The sequence below is a fragment of the Toxorhynchites rutilus genome, chromosome 2, assembly GCF_029784135.1.
Source record: "Toxorhynchites rutilus septentrionalis strain SRP chromosome 2, ASM2978413v1, whole genome shotgun sequence".
NCBI lineage: Eukaryota > Metazoa > Arthropoda > Insecta > Diptera > Culicidae > Toxorhynchites > Toxorhynchites rutilus.
Genome location: NC_073745.1, coordinates 285156741 through 285176427, shown reverse-complemented (window position 1 = coordinate 285176427; position 19687 = coordinate 285156741). Strand labels below are relative to the sequence as shown.

The 19687-nt window shown below is 37.5% G+C and overlaps 1 protein-coding gene across 8 annotated transcripts in view; it reads right to left on the bottom strand.

The window, feature by feature from the left end:
• The window catches only part of LOC129765280 (peroxidasin), a 368884-nt gene that overhangs the window by 224924 nt on the left and 124273 nt on the right, over positions 1 to 19687 (bottom strand). For all 8 annotated transcript variants that reach the window (XM_055765418.1, XM_055765419.1, XM_055765421.1 and 5 more), the window contains 2 exons: positions 5385 to 5600; positions 4958 to 5029 (listed from right to left, as the gene is read on the bottom strand). In XM_055765418.1, coding sequence (XP_055621393.1) covers positions 4958 to 5029; positions 5385 to 5600 — 288 coding nt within the window. The remainder of the gene's footprint in view (positions 1 to 4957; positions 5030 to 5384; positions 5601 to 19687) is intronic.

Sequence of the window (19687 nt, the reverse complement as noted above, 5' to 3'; positions counted from 1 at the left end):
TTCGCATGACTTTCGCAAACTCTCTCCACAAAGGATGACAGCTAAGCTAAACTAGACTGGCAATATCAACAGAAAGGGCTTCAGTTGAGAAGAGTGCAAAACATTGCATTGCATTACATTGCATCAATGCATTGAACTGACGCTATGGCGAAGCAGATGTTAAGGTTGTTCACCAAAAAAATATTTGGGGAATACCAAGTTATTCAATAAGTTATAATAAGTTATTAATTTATTTGGCCAGTCGTGCCCTGCTTTCAATGTCAGTCGCAAAACTGCTTCCAACTAGGATTGCATTTGCGCTAACCTTGATCATAATGAAGCAGTGCTTGTCATTTCGATGTTGGTGCGATTAGCAGAGTTTATTCCGTTTATTCCGTTTGTTTAGTCACCAAGAAAGTAAATGTCGTTCTGGGGTTTTGTATGTGATTTGGTTCCACTTGCCAATAGCAAAACTTTCTCCACTAAGGATGACAGCTGCGCTTATCTCGAGCATGTATTGTTCTGCGAGCACAAAAATGAATCATCAAACAATTATCGTCAAATGATTCTACAATAAAAAAAAAACATTTCAGGTTGACCAAACTGGTAGAATGATTATTTCGAAATTTTCGTAGCATTATAAAATAATATCCGCAGTTATAAACAAGCGACTTGAATTAAACTACAGCGTAGTTCTACCAGTTTAACCAGCTCTTCTGGTTATCCGGAACAAAAAAATCGAACAGATTCTGAATCAGTAAAGATGCCGCAACCGCATAAACCTCGGACAAGTCAAAAACATCTTTTTTGACAAAATGGTAGACGTTTTAAATAAAAAATGGGGTTTGAAACGTTTTTTTCTTCCGTTTTCCGATTTCTTTTAAAATAGTAAAATTTGAAAAATATCATTTTTTTAGAGGTTCACGCGATAGAGAGATGCCTGCAGATTGTATCCATATAAATTCTACATGAATCGGTTCAGTATAACTTGGGATATCGTGTACGCCAGTTTGAAAAAACTAGCTTCGAGAAAAACGCGTTTAAGGTTCATTGTTATGGCCGTACCAGGTAAGACAGCGCATCACCAAAATGGCTCAAACTCGGTCAATAATAGGATTTTCGATAAGTCCTTTCTAGGGTATATTCTTGAATGTCTAAACTACAGAAATTCCTAGACTAGAATACTGCCTTATAGCCTGTTTCAGTTGAAATTTGGTCGCATAAAGTAGGACATTTCTCAGCATAGAAGTAGTGTACAAAAAAGAGAAAGGTGCAATTTTGAAGGTTTTTTTTTAATAAACTTTAAAGGAAAAATAAATGAAAATTATTCGTCAGCTGTCCGGATGAATTTTCAAACTTTTCGTGGTACCACACGAAAACCAACATTTTTTGCACAGTACTACACTCTGTCCAACTTTTATAAGACCACCCTGATTATATTTCGTTGCATTCATGTGAGCTTTGGCAAAACTCAGACGTCTTTTGATGTGAGATGGTGAAGATTGAGAGCTTTAACCTTTGTAGCCTTCTTTATGTAAGGACTTTTTACCAAAATTTGACGAATTGTCTCCCGTGAAACATTTAGATTCAAAGATTGCTTTATTTGCATGAGCGATTTTGAAGTATTCGAAACTGTTCTAACTATTTCCCGATTATTCCGGTCAGGGAGCTGCGATTTACGTGGAGCTCTCTTCTTTTTACCGTATCCTTGAGGATTCGTCAAATAATTAAGAACTACTTGATGGGATCGTCCAATCCGACGAGCAATTTCTCTAATTCCAAAATTTTCTTGTTAAAATGCATCGATTTGTCCTTTTTCTCTATCCGTGAGCACTTTTCCTTTCGGCCTTTTCCAGATTTATTAATCAAAGTAACTAAAAACATAGGAAAACGTATCTGGTCTTATAGAAACTTGACACTCGAAAAATACAAAAACATTTGTTTACGCTCAACGCTTGCACACACACACACATATGATGCAGTGCAGCGATCATGCAGTGTATGATAGCTACCAATACAAATACACTAGAATATAAATTGAAGCGTTGTTTGTTTACAATGACACAAAGTAGCAAGATCATAACCTGGTCTTATAAAAGTTGGACAGAGTGTACTGGTAACCGTATTTGCTATATTGTTCCACCACATCACATGAAAAGTTTGAAAATTCATCCGAACAGCTGACGAAAAATTTTCATTTATTTTTCCATTCATGGGAAGACCTACAAAATGACATCCTTCCGTTTTTGGTACGTTATTTCTATGCTGAGAAACGTCCTACTTTATGCGATCAAATTTCAACTAAAACAGCTTTTACAAACGACCTCGGCAACCTGTCTGAGCAGCCGCCCGAGCGGTCTAAGGCATTTTTAATTCCTTTTTTGATGAAAAACGCGACCGTTATTCCTGCCTTTTAATAACAACTGACCACTTTTTTTTCTCCTAATATATATATATATATATATATATATATATATATATATATATATATATATATATATATATATATATATATATATATATATATATATATATATATATATATATATATATATACATTAGAGTGGCAATGGATGTACGGAAAAAAATTATCATAGAATTTCAAAATCCGATCATGTACATTTTGTTTATTGGCCCAAAAAAATGACCTGTGCAAAATTTCAGCTTAATCGGATATGATTTAGGGGTGCCTCAAAAGAAACGGTTGATTTTCAACCAAATTTTCGGCGATACAAACAATTGTTGACCGGATGGAATAAGAGGCTTTAGAATAATCCGCATGGGGTATAACTCTTCTTGTGCTCCCGTGGCCGAGTGGTTTGCGTCATAACTAACATGCCGGGTGTTCGGGTTCGATTCCCGTTCTGGTCGGGGGAATTTTTCGTCAAAGAAATTTCCTCCGACTTGCACTGTGATCACGCGTATTCTAGAGCTTGCCACTCAGAATGCATTCAAGGCGTGTTATTTGGCATAGAAATCTCAACTAAGTACTAATAAAAATGACGCAAGTAATACTACGTTGAGACGGCGAAGTTCCTCTAGGAACGTTAGTGCCATTGAAGAAGAAGAAGAAGAGGAGATACAACTGACTTTCTTAACAAACGAAATCTTATAGCAGGTGTCACACACTCAAACCTACCATCGATTAATAACAGCTTTGGTTTCGGGACCAATGACTAAAGGATGCCGGTGGTCCATATGGAAAATACCATCAGAAATAACTTCCGAGTTGGGGCGAGCTCAGTGGGCCTGAACCTTTGTCGAACTTGTCTCAAGGAAATACCGCAACTACGAGATTTGATACACGACCGGACCCAAAGGTATGCAAGGAGTTGGTTTCGTGGTAAGCTAGTACAATAAGTCTCTAATTTCAAACAAGAAACTCGCCGGCATCTGTCAGGCATTCAAACCAAGTGCCGGATACAATCCTCATGTGGGCCCCCGGAAATAGCGACATAACCGGCAATGAACGGTCGTTTTGCCAGAATCGGTCACTTTGGATAGGACGACCTTGAATTATAGATCAACAACACCTTCAGAACTTTTTGGGTGTAATAAGAATCCGCTGAAGTGAGTTTGTTTTTCTGGAAAATTAAACGCTCCATAGCTAGGTTCGAAAATGTGAAAAAGATGAGGGAGCAACGGATCTTGTCTGGACTAAGAAACGGCCATATCCGTAATTCGGTCGAATATATCGTTGGTGTTTTTCTGAAATTTGAGAATTCCCGGAACTTTTACAGGATCAGCGGGAGCATTTGTGACATACTGACACGTAAAGCATTTGTGACATACTTATATGTAAAATCTATGAACGTTAGTAATAATTTCATTGTAATCACACTTCACAGTGTGGTATAGATAATGTCCACGCTTGTCCACGAAGGGGTAGAGGGGTGTCTGAAATCGTGCATTTTCTGTCCACGTGGTATGTGGACAGCCCCTTACCAGTTTTGTTGAAAAATGGGATGTTCTTGTTGTTTTACTATTACCACTATTGAGGTCTCGGGCGGAAAACATTCTGGATAAATTTGCCGTCTAATGGTTTATTTATTTATTTATTTATTTTAGCTTAATTTATTTATTTTGGCAACATGGCCTGATTCAAAATTTTCTTGTGTATCGTTCGTTGCTGGGCAAAGACGCTTATAGCGGCGTCAATTCGCTTAGAGGAGCTGTTTCCGGGTTTTTTGTGGCTTTTTTCTTGGGGACTGGCAATGCCCATACTCATCCCACCACACCCTAGACAGTTCCCCTTCACCAGTGCAAGCCAGAAAAACGATCTATGACGATAGAATTTCTGACCCGAACGGGAATCGAACCCGAAGCCCCCATCTTGGCAAGCACAACGCTTACCACTAGGCCATGGGGACCACTAACCGTCTAATGGTATGTATTATAACATATATCGCATGAATGATTCCGCGTAATATGCATTTCTTAATTTTTCGTTACATTGTTCGTAGAGTGACTCCCCTATATAGAAATCAAAGACGTAGTCCTACGCCAAAACCCAGTAGTGTTTATCGAGTATACATTAAATAAAATTTTATTGAGAAATTCACAGTTTCATGTCCAAATTTCCTTGTGTTCTGTCTCTATTTGCATCCCATTTCTAAACCAATTGAGCATTGTTGACACTGGTATCACTAAAACAATGCTGTCGTTACTCTTAAGAACGCGTGGAATCAAATGAATTTACAATGGCCACAAAATCTTGTTAGTATAAAACGATACCGAAAACGGATGTTGTGCTTTTCATTTTGTATTATTATTTTACAATCATTTGATAAAGAATATGTGTTATTTATTTTATTGAAATTTATGCAATTCAAAATCGAAAAAAAGTACAATCATTAGAAATATTTTCTTTAAAGACTCAAAGTTTAAATCAGGAATCCAGTCCGTTGGTCATTCATACCAGTTAGTCAGACGCATAAGATGTCATAACATGAAAGATTAAAAAAAGCGAAATACTTACAGTCTCTCCAGCGCTGGGAGGTCGGAGAACGTTTGCCTCTCGAAGGTTGTAATATTGTTGAAATGTAAATATCTGGAAAATATTTTTTGAAAGAGAAAAAAGAACGGTTGCAGAAAAAAGAACGGTACGTTGTACGCTCAGACTTGACGAGGAAAAAATTAATGCATCAACAATCCCGGCGGAATTTTCAATCATGCAAGAATGCAGGAAACTCGATACTTTTCGTTGTAAGCGAATTCAGCTCCAAAGCTAGCTGGGGGTCCAAATCCGCAAATAACGACAGATTCGTGCGATTCCACCGCATCGGGGAGAAGCCCAATTCCAATCCGGGTTTACCGTATGCAAATGAACACAGGGACCGCGGTGGACTGGGAGTATGTATATGAATGAATGCATTCCATTGTGTTCGGGCGGATGCGGTACTTACAAGCTCTGCAGCCGCTCAAGTGCTTCGAACGCATTCGGTGCAATACTGACGATTCGGTTCTTATTGAGGTACAAATATTTCAGCGACGGTAAACCGTGGAATGCTGCCGAGTTAATCCGCGTAATTTGGTTCTCGTTCAGAAACACAGTGTGCAGGTGGGATAGACCGGCGAACGCTTCCGACGGCACCTCGCGGATGTGATTGAAGCGGAAATCCCTGCAAATGAAAGAAGAGAGAAGAAAAAAGGTGTTCTTGAGTTTGAGATTGAATCGAAACAAATATCAACGTTATGATGTTATACGATGTACTCGAATTTAAAACTACACTCCGTCATGAGAAGTTGAATGTACCCCACAATGAATATGATTCACTCGAATTATCGAATATTAAATTACAAAGTTTATATTATGTATATTATAAATTACAAAGTTATTTTTTTAATATGCCGTTTTCAAATTAGGTACGTGTCAAATTACCTTTCTTATCGTGATTTTTTTACATCTCTAACTTTATGTGCGAATGATTCGTACTTCATCATTCGAAAATATTTTCTCTCTTATATTCACCTCTATTCCGGTTCCCGATCGGATTTGAAATTAGCAAAATGATGCATTTTGTTACCCGTTCGACTTCGATTAAGCACATTTATCAATCCGTTCGAGTTCGAATTATTTCGAAATTTGTTTTCCAGCATCGCAAGGATGCCAAATTTGCAGACGTATTCACAATTTACTGATATTTAATTTTTGTCGCAAACTCTATCCTGTTGCACCCTTATATTTTAGTTGCAGGCTGCAGGGATGTAATATTACTTTTCTTTATGGCTAGATTCAGCTCCCTGCGCTAACAACCTCTTTTTTGAGACACTTCTTTGCGATTCTGGTGGATACAAAGATAGCAGGCAGATATTTATACACATCAACATTTCAAATTTTCGTCGGAAACTTTTAAAAAAATCATCTGGCGTCTCAAAGATCCTTGTTCCGTGTATATCGCTGAAATGGGTGCGATATACTATTCTCTAGGGTACATTGAAACATTGCCCATCAACCATTATTTTATTTTTTCAGACAGTCTCAGCTCAATAGAGGCAATCCGCTCAATGAAAGTTGATAAACGCTCATCTTATTTCCTAACAAGAATAAGACAACTATTGAGTGTTTTGGTCGAAAAATTATTCAAGATTACCTTAGCATGGGTTTCCTCTCATTGCTCGATTCCGGAGAATGAGAAAGCAGACTCGCTAGCTAAGGTAGTCGCTTTAGAAGGCACACTTTCTGAAAGGCAAATTGCTTATAATGAATTTTTCCACATTCCTCGTCAGTACACGCTCGTAAGTTGGCAGCGCATGTGGAGTGAAGATGAGTTCGGTCGTTGGTTACACACGATTATCCTTAAGGTCTCGAAGGGAGCATGGTTCAAAGGATTGAATGTTGGTCGTGATTTCATTCGCGTGATAGCTCGGCTTATGTACAACCTAAACGCGCATCTTTATCGCATTGGGCTCGCAGCAAACAATCCATGTGATTGTGGCGATGGCTAGCACGACATCGAGCATATTGTCTGGTCGTGTATCCGGTTCGATGCTGCTCGCTCTCAGTTCTCTAGAGCACTGAGAGCACAAGGCAGACAATCGGTTATCCCCGTCCGGGATATCATAGGTAGCCATGATCCTGCTTCATGCTTCATCTATACTGTTCCTCAGAAACGCCGATGTCAACGTTTAATGATGTTTCCTTCGTTGTGTCCCTGTTTCATATCCCTCCTACCCGATCTTTAAACTTTTATATAGTCGCGGCCATACATACACACACTCTTTACAGAAACACGGGCCGAAGGTTGAAGGCGCAATTTCCGACGCGCTTCCCTCCTGTTGATTGCTTGCAAGGTACAACAGTATCCGTTCAAGATGAACGAAGAGATGCCGAAAACCGACTGGCAAGTATTCCTCCGAGAAACCACCAATCAGATTGTCCTCAAAGTTCGCAGAAACTGGAAGCGGTGAGGGAACGGCTATACGACCTGCTAACCCAAGGCGTCTCATCGGATGTTATACTCCGTTAATTAGTACACAATCTAATTGAAAATTGCGATGAATCTGAAGGCGCATACGTAGAACTTTGCCGGGTAGTATGGACACCGGATGCAGCAAGGACGCAAACATATATTCCATTTGGAAGCATTCGTGGTGCAGTTGATGGCACTGTATAATTAGTTTCTCAACCAAGCCTCTGCAATATAAATGGATGATTTTTGAGCGATTCGAGATCGTACTTTTTTTCGTTTCATTAAAAAAATAATATATTTTTGTGTTCATCTCACGTTTATTAACTACACTTCAATCATTCTGGAATACTAATCTTCAAATAAAGGAACCTCGCCTTGTCGGTTTCTAACCACTCAGAAACCGCTATCAGGCTAGAATTGCAACAGTGTTATGTTTTCAAGATTTGCGTTCATCATCGGAAATTCCGGAAAACTGCCACTCTTCAGGCGTGGCACGTCTGGGATGCTATGGCCAACAACTCGTATGTAGACTATTCATCTGATTAATGTCATGAAGTATGAAATGGTTTTCTCGAGTGAGGGATATTTTTCCTTCAAAACCTTGTACACCCTGAAGATGGTAACCACACCTTGTCGGTTTCCTGTAGCCAGAAAGCGATTGTTCAGACTTCCAATAGAAATGATCCATTAACGCAACCTTCATCAAACGACGCTTCTCTCAGTGGTAAACCGTCACATCCGTGTCGTTGCTGTGTTGTATTAAGAATCTGATGAGTAACCTCCTGCGACCGCTCACCGCTCAAAAATTCTAATGAGAAAAATTTTAAATCCAAATCTATATCATTTTACATGGTTTTACCTTTTATTCCAATGTATTCCATTTCGCAATAAATAATTTTCTGCCGAAACTATAAATTCCATAACCGTTTGCCGTTTTTGTTTTTGTTTTGGTTTTGAGGCGAACGGGTAGTATGCAAAATTTTCGAACTCGATCGGGTTGTGAAATCCAATCGCCGATCGTGAACCGGAATGAGGGTGATTATTTCATGAAATCGAATCGCAAGAACAGTAATATTTTTGTTATCAGTGATTTTTTGTCTGTTGGATGTTATTGTTCCATTCTGTTGCTCCCTGTTCGTACGAGGGTCACTATTTATATTTCGGGAATTGGCAACACTGATGGCATGTGAGTCCATCTGACGGTTCCATCGTAAAGTTTGACATTTTTGACGATATACGTACTCAGAACATTTTGTCATACGGACGCTATTTGTTTATTTTATATTTAGTTGAAAGTTTGGTCTCGGCAAAAAAATGGAACTGAATCGTGAACATTTTCGTGCGATGATTTTTTATGACTTTCGACGTAGATTATCACAACAAGAGTGCGTCAATCAACTTAATTTGACTTTTGGCGATGAAGCTCCATCAAAAACCACTGTGTATCGCTGGTATAGTGAATTCAATCGTGGTCGTAGTTCGCTGTCCGACGAGTTTCGTGAAGGTCGACTGTAGTGCCAGAAAACATCGATGCTGTGCACGAAATGATTAAGCAAGATCGTCATGTAACCTATTATGAGATTGAGGCATCCCTAAGCATTAGTTCCACCAGCATATATGCGATTTTACATGAACACTTAGTTGTGCGAAAATTATGTTCACGTTGGATCCCACATAATTTGACAATCGCTCAAAAAAAAGGCTCGTGTCGATTGGAATAAATGCTTTGAAAATTGGTTTAAGCGCATGCAAAAGTGTATCGATCATCGTGGCGAGTACTTTGAAAAACAATAAAAATATATTCGCAGCTTAACTATTTGTTTTTGTTCCTATTCCCGAAGTGACCCTCGTATACTTTGTGTGACATAAAACAAGATTATATTTGTCTTAAAAATCATTACGTTCCTAGTTAGTCTAATCACTTGATTTTTTTGCACTTGTGGGTTTTAAGGGGTTTAACTTGCGTTCTCGCCATACAATTCAATACCCAAGAACCAAGAAGGAGGAGTATTTCATACAGTGAGACACGAACGCCTAGTTCTGTTCCCAGACCATCAAAAACTGAATCAATATCATGGTTGCAGATTGGCATTACGATTAAATTTCATTGTTCACATAAACCCGCGGCACGAAAATGGTCTAACGATAAAAATACAGGAAATCTTCATCTGAACCCCTTTTTAACACAACTATGCAGACGGTCCTTCTTCACAATGTTAGACATAAACATATATGTAGCACCTCATAGCTAAAACAACTGCAACGGAAACTGCCAACGAAAATGTCACATCACCCGCAATATTACTATAATTTTATTAGATAACATATTTCAGACATTGCTGCATCAAAATTGACCGCCATGCAATGCTATCATCTTTCGACGCTGTCTCCGTCGGGCGTTCGTCGGATTGAGTTTGTCGTCACCACCACCCTTCCCGAAGGATGTCATAAAACCATATTACGCGATGACGATGACAGCAAAGAAGAGCTTTAACAAAATATATGGATACCAAGACGCCATCATCATCATCAACGTCCTCGGCATAGGCAACGGCATCGAGGATCACATATAGAGAGAACATAAAGATAGACGCGCGAACGGTTTCAGCTAACATCCATAGTGAGACAAACCAAATGTGGAGAAAAAAAAACCAAAAGCACACGAGAACGTGTTCCCTGCGGGGAGAAGGAATGAACGTGACCTGAGAGCTTAACATGTACACACATAATCAATGCCCACCCACCCTGCGATGGGCGGGTGAAGCAGCGCCACTTTGGAGTGATGAATTCGCCGCTTCACGGAAAGCTTTCACGATTTTTTAGGAGCTGGCGCTCGTAACGGATTGAAGTGTAACAGCATCGCATTTTGTTTGGAGTTTCCATGCATTCGTACATTTCGTACTTTGTTTTTGATTAATGGAAACACCGTAAGTCAGAAACAAAACGCGTAACGAAGGGAACTATGCTTGCAGTTTATGTTGTATCATTAATCTGTTGAATGTAGCTTTGTACTTATGGGAAGAAAAATCGATAACATATTTTTACAGGAACCCACAATTAATTTGATGATCATGTGTTCACAAATTTCGGAAACACATGTATATTGTATCAGGGTTAATAGCTTTGGCATTCATATTGAGGATTTGGACTTCAGAAGACAAGAAGTTGAAGAATACGACATACGACACAAGTGAACGACAAGTTGAAGCAATACGTAAATAAGACCCGAAAGACGAATCATGGATTCTCCATGACGCTAAAGGACAATCTTAGAATGGGTTATTTATTTAGAATTTACAGAATTTTGAAAATCAAAAAAAGTTGTTCGAATAGAATTATCGAAATTATTTTATCTATCTTCCAGCCACAACTTTATTAATCGAAAAAGGATTAAGCCAAAGTTATAAGTTATAAGCCAAGTTATATGGAAGAAATTAATTATGTTAAAGAAAATTGAAAAAACTTATTTGAAAGGACCCAAAACACATTCTCGAGATAGTACTTATTCGTAAATTTCAATTGGTCGGAAAGGGTCTAAAAAAAATTATAGCCCAAAACCTATACAACTTGTATGGCGGTAATAAATTAATTTAAAGAAAATTGAAAAAAGTTATTTGAAAGGACTCAAAAAACAATAAGAGATAATACTCATTGGATAGCGAATACTTTTATCCATCTTCAGCCAAATTTTCGTTGGCCGGAAAAGAGTCTGAGAAAAGGTATGGGCCAAATGTACACAAGTTGTAGAAGGAAAATAAATAAATTTATCGAAAATGGAAATAGAACTTTTTCACACTCGAAAAAAAAAATGAAGGAACAGAGTGCGAAGTCGAAATTTTTAAGGAAATGCTTTAAAATCATGAAATATCAACGCACGAAGATGGAATATAAATCATTTTAAATCATAATTTACATGGATTTACACGTAATATTTTACAGAGAAATTTGTATTTCGATGTATGTAGATGTAGTGGATAAAATATCGGGAAGAAATTAGAAATCGATTTCTTTCTGTTTTTTCAAAGATAGCAATTCCAATTATCGTTATCAACTATCTTTCATTTGATTTCTATAACGTTGTTGTGGACCATTCAGTACTGAGATATTATTGTATGAACGAAAAATTTCGAATTCGTATTTGATAATAAATAGTTCAATAAATAATCATCGAAAAACAGTTTTGAAAACTCTAATAAATCCTATACACCCAAGATTTTTTTTACGCAGGGGATATAATTTTGTTATAATGGTACCGTTCTGAAACATATTTCGGACACTTTGTTCTAAAATCTTGAACTGCTTAATACACTGATGATATAACTATAAAATTAATATCACAATCACTTCTTTAGAGTAATCCCTTGGTTTCACTATCATTTCATATGAGAATTACATTTGAATTAAAAAAAAACGGCAAAAATCTGACAACACTACTCATTATCGTTTGTGTTTGACGTTTGCTTAGCGTGACCACGTAGAATTTACCCCTTCATAAATATTTCAATTTCTCTCGTGTTTCATCAGTTCTCATCATCGTTAACAGTTTACTGTGATTGCTTGGTAAGTGTTTCGCAGTTGACTAAAAAATATAATCATGTGCAATGTAATTTTCGTCCAAAAAATTACAAAATAAAGTGTCCGAAATTTGAATTCAATCTGTCCGAAATTTGATTTAGTGTCCGAAGTTTGATTTTTATTCGCTTCATTTGAAAAGCATTTTATTCGATAATATTTTATGTTTGCAATCAAACAGGTACCAAAATAGAAAGCTTAAAAGCAAATTGAACTAATTTATTGAAAAAATATCAACCAAATAATACCTGTGCATAAAGTTTAGATCTGTTTTATGCATCAAATGCCTTAAGCGTTCGAAATAGGAGAATTATCTTATTATTATCTGAAAAAAAAAAATCACACATATCTATAAAAGACGTAGGAACACATTTAATTACGAATTATAGTAGTACTGAATCTCTAAATACTAAAAAAAATCAATATTTCAAGATTTTTTTAAGTACTTCAATTTTTTAGGAATTTATTTTTTTATTATATTTCTCAATATATCATAGTAAGATGCACTTTCAGTATTTCTTTCAATGTTTTATCTCCTGAGACGAACCAGCCCAGGAGGCTGAAAGTCTCAAAAATGAAGAATAAAAAAAAAGTTTTATCTCAAAGCTATTGAGAATGGAGTGCTAAAAATTGAAAGGTACGTTTTCCGCTATAGATCCTATGGATAGGGATTTGATAAATAGTCAAAATTTGTATACAATAGAAATTCTTACTTCCTTCTTACTTTTTACTTCCTTACCCAGCCAGACCCTTCCCCCCGTACAACTCGTGAACGTTTTGGCCAATAACTTTTCTCATACCCTTTTCGGACCAATGAAAATTTGGCTAAATATAAATAAAAATATTCTTTATCGAATGAGTACTATCTCGAGAATGTGTTCTGGGTCCTTTCAAATAACTTTTTTTCAATTTTCGTTAAATTAATTTATTACCGCCATACAAGTTGTACAGATTTTGGGCCATTACTTTTCTTAGACCCTTTTCCGACCAATGAAAATATTGCTAAAGATAATTAAACATATTCTTTATCGAATGAGTGCTATCTCGAGAAATGTGGTTTCGATCTTTTCAAATAACTTTTTTCAATTTTCTTTAAATTAATTTATTACCCCCATACAAGTTGTACAGGTTTTCGGCTATAACTTTTCTTAGACCCTTTTCCGACCAATGGAAATTTTGCTTAAGATACATAAAAATGTTCTATATATAATAAGTACTATCTCGAGAATGTGTTTTGGATCCTTTCAAATAAGTTTTTTCAACTTGGCTTATAACTTTTCTCATACCCTTTTTCGATTAATAACATTGTGGCTGGAAGATAGATAAAATAATTTCGATAACTCTATTCGAACAACTTTTTTTGATTTTCAAAATTCTGTATACTTTCCTATATTGACCCGTGCTCACGTTTCAGTCTATAACTTTTCTCTGTCACGATCACGAAAAAAAAGAATTATGTGGAAAAATGAATGATTCAATTCTCTATCTGATGAGCATGATTTTTAAGGTTGTTACTTGATAAACAATCAATTTATTTCAACTGAAATAATTCATTATTCATTAAATCCAGCAAGACGTTGAACAGAAACTTGCACGCAACAATAACTTCTATCCGCTGAACTTTCATCCGCTAACTTCACACATAGAGGCAAATGAACTGCGAAGTTTGAAGCCTCTTAACAACTTGCAAGCAACGCAAGCAACTTCATACAAGTCAAAACGTGCGGTCCCAGGCGTATGTCTTACATATTTCTTCCCGGTTCTTAAAGTGTTAAATGCTCCACTGTGTACGTCCAATAGGGCAGCATCGACCTTGAGAAAGGCCATTCGAGAACCCCGCCGCCGCCGCTGCTGTCCAGTCGCTAGCTAGATAACTGAAACTCTTTTGGAAAAATAGTTCTGAAAAGAACTGATAAACTAACTCCTTCTGCTTGGCTGTGATGAGCTGCATTGGAGATCGTCCTCACCTACAAGATCTGCTTGAAAGTTTGTTCATTAGTGTTACAAGAATAAACGTGTTATCAGCAAATCCAAAAAAGGTTCATACGTCTTACACTGCGAATCTACCATTGCCCGATCCTTCGAATTTTCCAGCGTATCCAGATAGATGTTGACTGCTTGGTCTTGCGGGCATGAACGAAGGCGGAACATACTTCAAACAATAAAAAAAATCATTAACCCATTTTAGGCCAAGCGTTCGAAAAATCGAACAGCAACTTTGATAATTTTTCATGTCTTTGGACAGGAACCTTATGGTAATGTTTTTGCACCAAAAGATAGCTTAATTTATTAGCTATCACTTATATCGATTTCATACAATTTTGAGTAACTTTTTTGGATAATAAATTCGATTTAAAGCAAGTATGTTTGGAAGGTGTTTTCAATTTCCATTAAAAACCCCAATAAAATACAAAAATATGTGAAGTTTTCTACAGTACTGCTCTGATAAAAGAACATACATTGTGATATAGAGCGAAAATCATTTGATTGAGCCGCATACAGGAAAATAACAGCCGGGGAAATTTAGTGTTCGAAAAATCGAACGTTGGCCATAACGAACATTTTTTTTTCTGCTGAATCAACACCAACACATCTAACATCCGCTGCGCATTTTGATTTGTTTACTTTAGAAGACGGAAGGTTTTTCATTTCTTTTTGCATTTTCAGTTGTGAATGTTTGCAAATATCGATTAATTTAGCAAATATTATCGAAAATCTGTATGATTTTTTGTCCGTAACAACATTAGGTGATGGCGGCCCGTAGAATTTCTTTTGTGGAGGAGCTGGAGTAAATGATCAATACGTGCAACGAGGATCCTTATGAGATTGTTTGGGTGAATATTCTTCCGCCGGACCGAATAATAACCTCCCAACCCTCTATGCCATTGTTTTTTAGCAGTACTCTGGTACTTTGCAGGTTTTGGAAAATGTTCGATTTTTTCGGGAAATGGATAATTGGAGAGACTAGTTTTTAAGCATTGACATTTCTCCACAGTTAACAATAAAAATAACACAGCATATGCTTTCGTTTGAAAGAAAAAGCCTGTCAGTAATAAGTTAAAATTACATGAAATAAGAAATGCCACATCTCACCTTAGGTGGATTAATTTGGATTTATACTTAGAGACCTCCATTCTCCTGTTCTTGTTCTTCCGGGAATCCAAAATTGATGCATTTATGAATAACGTATATTTGCTAATTGAAGTGACTTTTAGTTTGCAGTATGTTTGTACTTGCAAAAAAAAATGCGGGTTTCGGCCAATGTTCGATTTTTCGAACAGTCATTTCCCGGAAAATGGAAGAAGGGAAAAACATAATTCTTGAACATTGGAGTTCCTTTAGCGTTAATAATCGAAAATACAACAATGGCTTTCGTCAAAAAAATAATTTTTACAGCTTGGTCGTTAATGGGTTAAGGACCGCAAAGAAATATGTAAGACATACGCCTGGGACCGCACTATTCGGGACAAACTTGTACGTTCCAGAATCATTATAACATTGTTATTTATGAAGCAATTTTTGTGAAATTTTCAGAAATAATACAATGAAATGCATTTTAGGTATTACAGAAAAAATTTTTTTTTTAATAATTATAATAACTTTTTTACTTGAAAAAAATAATTTGTACGAAATTTTTTGAAATTGTAAAATATGATGCACTTCAAGTATTGCAGTTAACTCTCCTTTACTCGATATTTTCTATAACTCGATGAATTTCATGGCATCTTTGATTTTACAAGCATTTTACTCTCCATAACTCAATACCTCCCTAACTCGATGTCTCCCTTACTCGATGGGTTTTGATTCATTTTTCCATGGATTTTCACCTCCCTAACTCCATTGATTTTCGCGTAAGGGAAGGGTGGTAAAGACGGACACCCTAAGTATAAATTGATTTTTCTCGTGAATTCTACAAAAATATATATAACTTTCTCACCACAAATTGATAGTCTAGGTGTTGCTTATGCAACGAAGAGAGAGTCGTTTCCGAAATTTTTCAACCAAGTTTATTTATACTTTGTGTTAAAATTTCCTATAATAAATTTTACAATTTAGAATTTGGTTTAATAATTTTATGTTCGACTTACGTTTTATAATTCTTTCGTCGTTTAGCCCGGAGTGAATGATCCCATTTATCGAAACGTTAATTTTCGAAAGACCCGTGAATAAAGAGTAATAATTCACAATGTGACGGCGTTGGTACAATGTACTTAACCTAACTGCTACCTGTTAGAATAATAAATTTATTATACAACCAATGCAAGTTCTAGCTATTTATATTCGACTCACTGCAACAAATATCGGTTAAGCAAGTATCAGTGGATTGATTTGCTATATAATGAATTTAACAAACTGTATAAACTAATAAATTTAGGTATCGAGCACGTGAGTTCTATTCTTAGGAAATTTTGGAACAAAGGTGAATAAAATCTGTAAAACAATATCTCTTGTATTCAACATTCCATCATCTGTCAATTTCAATCACGGTGATGTTCTATAGGTGTGCTCGCTGACAAGGGGCGTTCGTAACACTAGGTCTCTTTCTATAATCAAATTTGTCTATGAGAAATTTTGAAAAAATGAATGTGGCCGGCATTTTTGAAAGAATCAGTTTGAGTCGGGGAAGATGGACACTAACTGAAAATTGAAATTTATGTACTCGATAAGTTTTGGAGGTCTTAAAATATGCTTAAAGATGAACTAACAAAAAAATTAGACTGAAATCAGGGCTTGTAATTTTCCTCATTTTTTCAGTTCAGTTTTGTCTAAAATAGCTTCCGGATTCGGATTACGTTTTAAAACCGCTCTGCTGATTCATCCGTGATATGTGGTTGCAATTGCAAATTGTTTTCAAAACAAAATGTTTGTTCTGTGTAGGTGGAGTGTCCGTCTTACCCGACATGATTAGTACTTCAATTTCGTCAATATTGTTGGAGTAAATATGAGAAAACTCCACCGCTGATTCGATAAATTGGAAGAGAACTGATGGTAAAACATTACCGTGACTAAAAATATCCCAAAAAATTACTCGATAACTATGAGAATCTTATTTTCTAGAGACGAGAATTAACATCAAGCTGCTCTTTGTTCTACTTTTTGGTTTTTATTCACAATTTTAACAGAAAACCAGCTAGGTGCACACAGTAGAGTAATGCGGGCCAAAGGTGCGCACCTAATTGTTGTCGTCCAATAACTCTTGAAATACAAGCAAATAACATTCCGTTTGCTCACCAAATTGTAACTATATATAGGGTTGGGGAAAAAGAAATGTCGTATTTCTGATCGAAATTTGACGCTTCATTGAACACTAGCTGACTCGGCAAACTTTGTCCCGCCTAAAATTTGTTTTTTGTTATCAATACCTTCAAACATTCACGTTTTCTTACTAAGCGCACGTTCATGAGTCCCATCGCAGAACCGTTCATTGATTGATCTTCTAATCGACCCCGTTGAATTTATCTTCTACTAAAAAAATCCTAGTTCTTCTACCAAAACTCATCATTATAATGTCAGATTATTTTCAGACACAGACCCCTCCCTCTTCTCCCCTTTAGAGAGGGGGGAGGAGTGTCTATTAGCCATAGAATCGTTTCGTGCCCCCTAAAATCTTAACATGCCAAATTTGGCTCCAATTGCTTGATTAGTTTTCGAGTTATGCAGAAATTTGTTTTTCATTTGTATGACAGCCCACCCTAAGAGAGGGAGAAGTATCTAACCACCATACAATCATTTATTGCACCCTAAAACCATCACATGCCAAATTTGGTCTTATCTGCTTGATTAATTCTCGAATAATGCAGAAATTTGTTTCTCCCAAGAGGGAGGGAGGTACATCTAACCACCATAGAATCATTTATTGCACCCTAAAACCTCCATATGTCTAATTTGGTTTCATTTGCTTGATTAATTCTCGAGTAATGCAGAAATTTGTGTTTCATTAATATGGCCGCCCTCCTAGGAGAGGGGGAGTCTAACCACCATAGAAACATTTATTGCACCCTAAAACCTCCACATGCCAAATTTTGTTCCATTTTCGTGATTAATTCTCGCGTAATGCAGAAATTTGTGTTTCATTTGTATGGCAGCCCCCCCTAAGAGAGAGGGGAGGAATATCTAACCACCGTGAAAACATTTATTGCACCCTAGAACATTCACGTGCCAAATATGGTTTCGTTTGCTTGATTAATTCTCGAGTAATGCAGAAATTTGTGTTTCATTTGTATGGCAGCCCCCCCTTAGAGAGGGGGTGGAGTGTCTAACCACCATAGAAACATTTATTGCACCCTAAAACCTCCACAAACGGTGGGTGCAATAGGACATCCCATCCGAGCTCCCGTAGCTTCTGGCGGGTCATCAAAGATGTGTGAGGCCGAGCGATGTCCTGATGGAAAACAACACCAATACTATTGTTCATTTCTGGCCGCTTCTGTTCAATCGCCTGCTTCAAACGGTCAAGCTGCTCACAGTAGAGAACCGAGTTGAGGGTCTGGCCATAGTTGAGCAGCTCATAGTGGATGATTCCCTTCCAATCCCACCAAACACACAACAAAACCTTCCTGGCCGTCAATCCGGGCTTGACGATGGTTTGGGCCGGCTCACCGCGCTTCGACCACGACTTTTTTCGCTTTAGGTTGTCGTACGTGATCCACTTTTCATCACCAGACACCATCTACTACAAAAGTTCATTCAGTTCAGTCGAGTTCATTCCATTTCAGCAGTACATCGGAGGCGTTGATTCGGTCTAAAAGATTTTTTTGCGTCAACTCGTGTGGCACCCATACATCCAGCTTTTTTTGGAATCCAATCTTCTGCAAATGATTCCAAACGGTTTTATGGTCTATACCCAGTTCCTGGCCAATCGAGCGAGTACTCACATTCCGGTCTACTTGGATGATTTCAACGATACGGGGTGTATCTTCGACAACCACTACACCAGAACGAAATCGATCAAACCAACGCTGTGCTGTGTGAATCGTTACAGTATCGAGTCCATAAACTACACGAATTTTTGCGGCCGCCTGCGTTGCAGTTTTAAAGGGTGTGTCACATCAAATTGCATCACGGAAAAAACGCTGTAGAAATTCGCCCAGTAGACCAATCCTTTTGAAAATTTTAGACAGTAAAATAAAAACTATTAAACAACTCTTGGCATTTTCTTTTTATTCATACTTCGAGCCCAAGCCCGTATGCTCACACCTTCCTCTTTACCCCGTCCACAAGGTTCTGTACAACGTCAGGTTGTAGTTTTTTTGAACAAAATTCTATTTCTCTTGAAGTCCGCCTCCGATTTGACAACTTTTTGGGTTCTTCCGGAGGGCCTGCTTCATAATCGCCCAATATTTCTCTATTGGGCGAAGCTCCGGCGCGTAGGGCGGGTTCATTTCCTTTGGCACGAAGGTGACCCCGTTGGCTTCGTACCACTCCAACACGTCCTTTGAATAGTGGCACGAAGCGAGATCCAGCCAGAAGATGATCGGGCCCTCGTGCTGCTTCAATAGTGGTAGTAAGCGCTTCTGTAGGCACTCCTTAAGGTAAACCTGCCCGTTTACCGTGCCGGTCATCACGAAGGGGGCGCTCCGCTTTCCGCAAGAGTAGATCGCTTGCCACACCATGTACTTTTTGGCAAACTTGGATAGTTTCTGCTTGCGAATCTCCTCCGGAACGCTGAATTTGTCCTCTGCGGAGAAGAACAACAGGCCCGGCAGCTGACGAAAGCCGCTTTG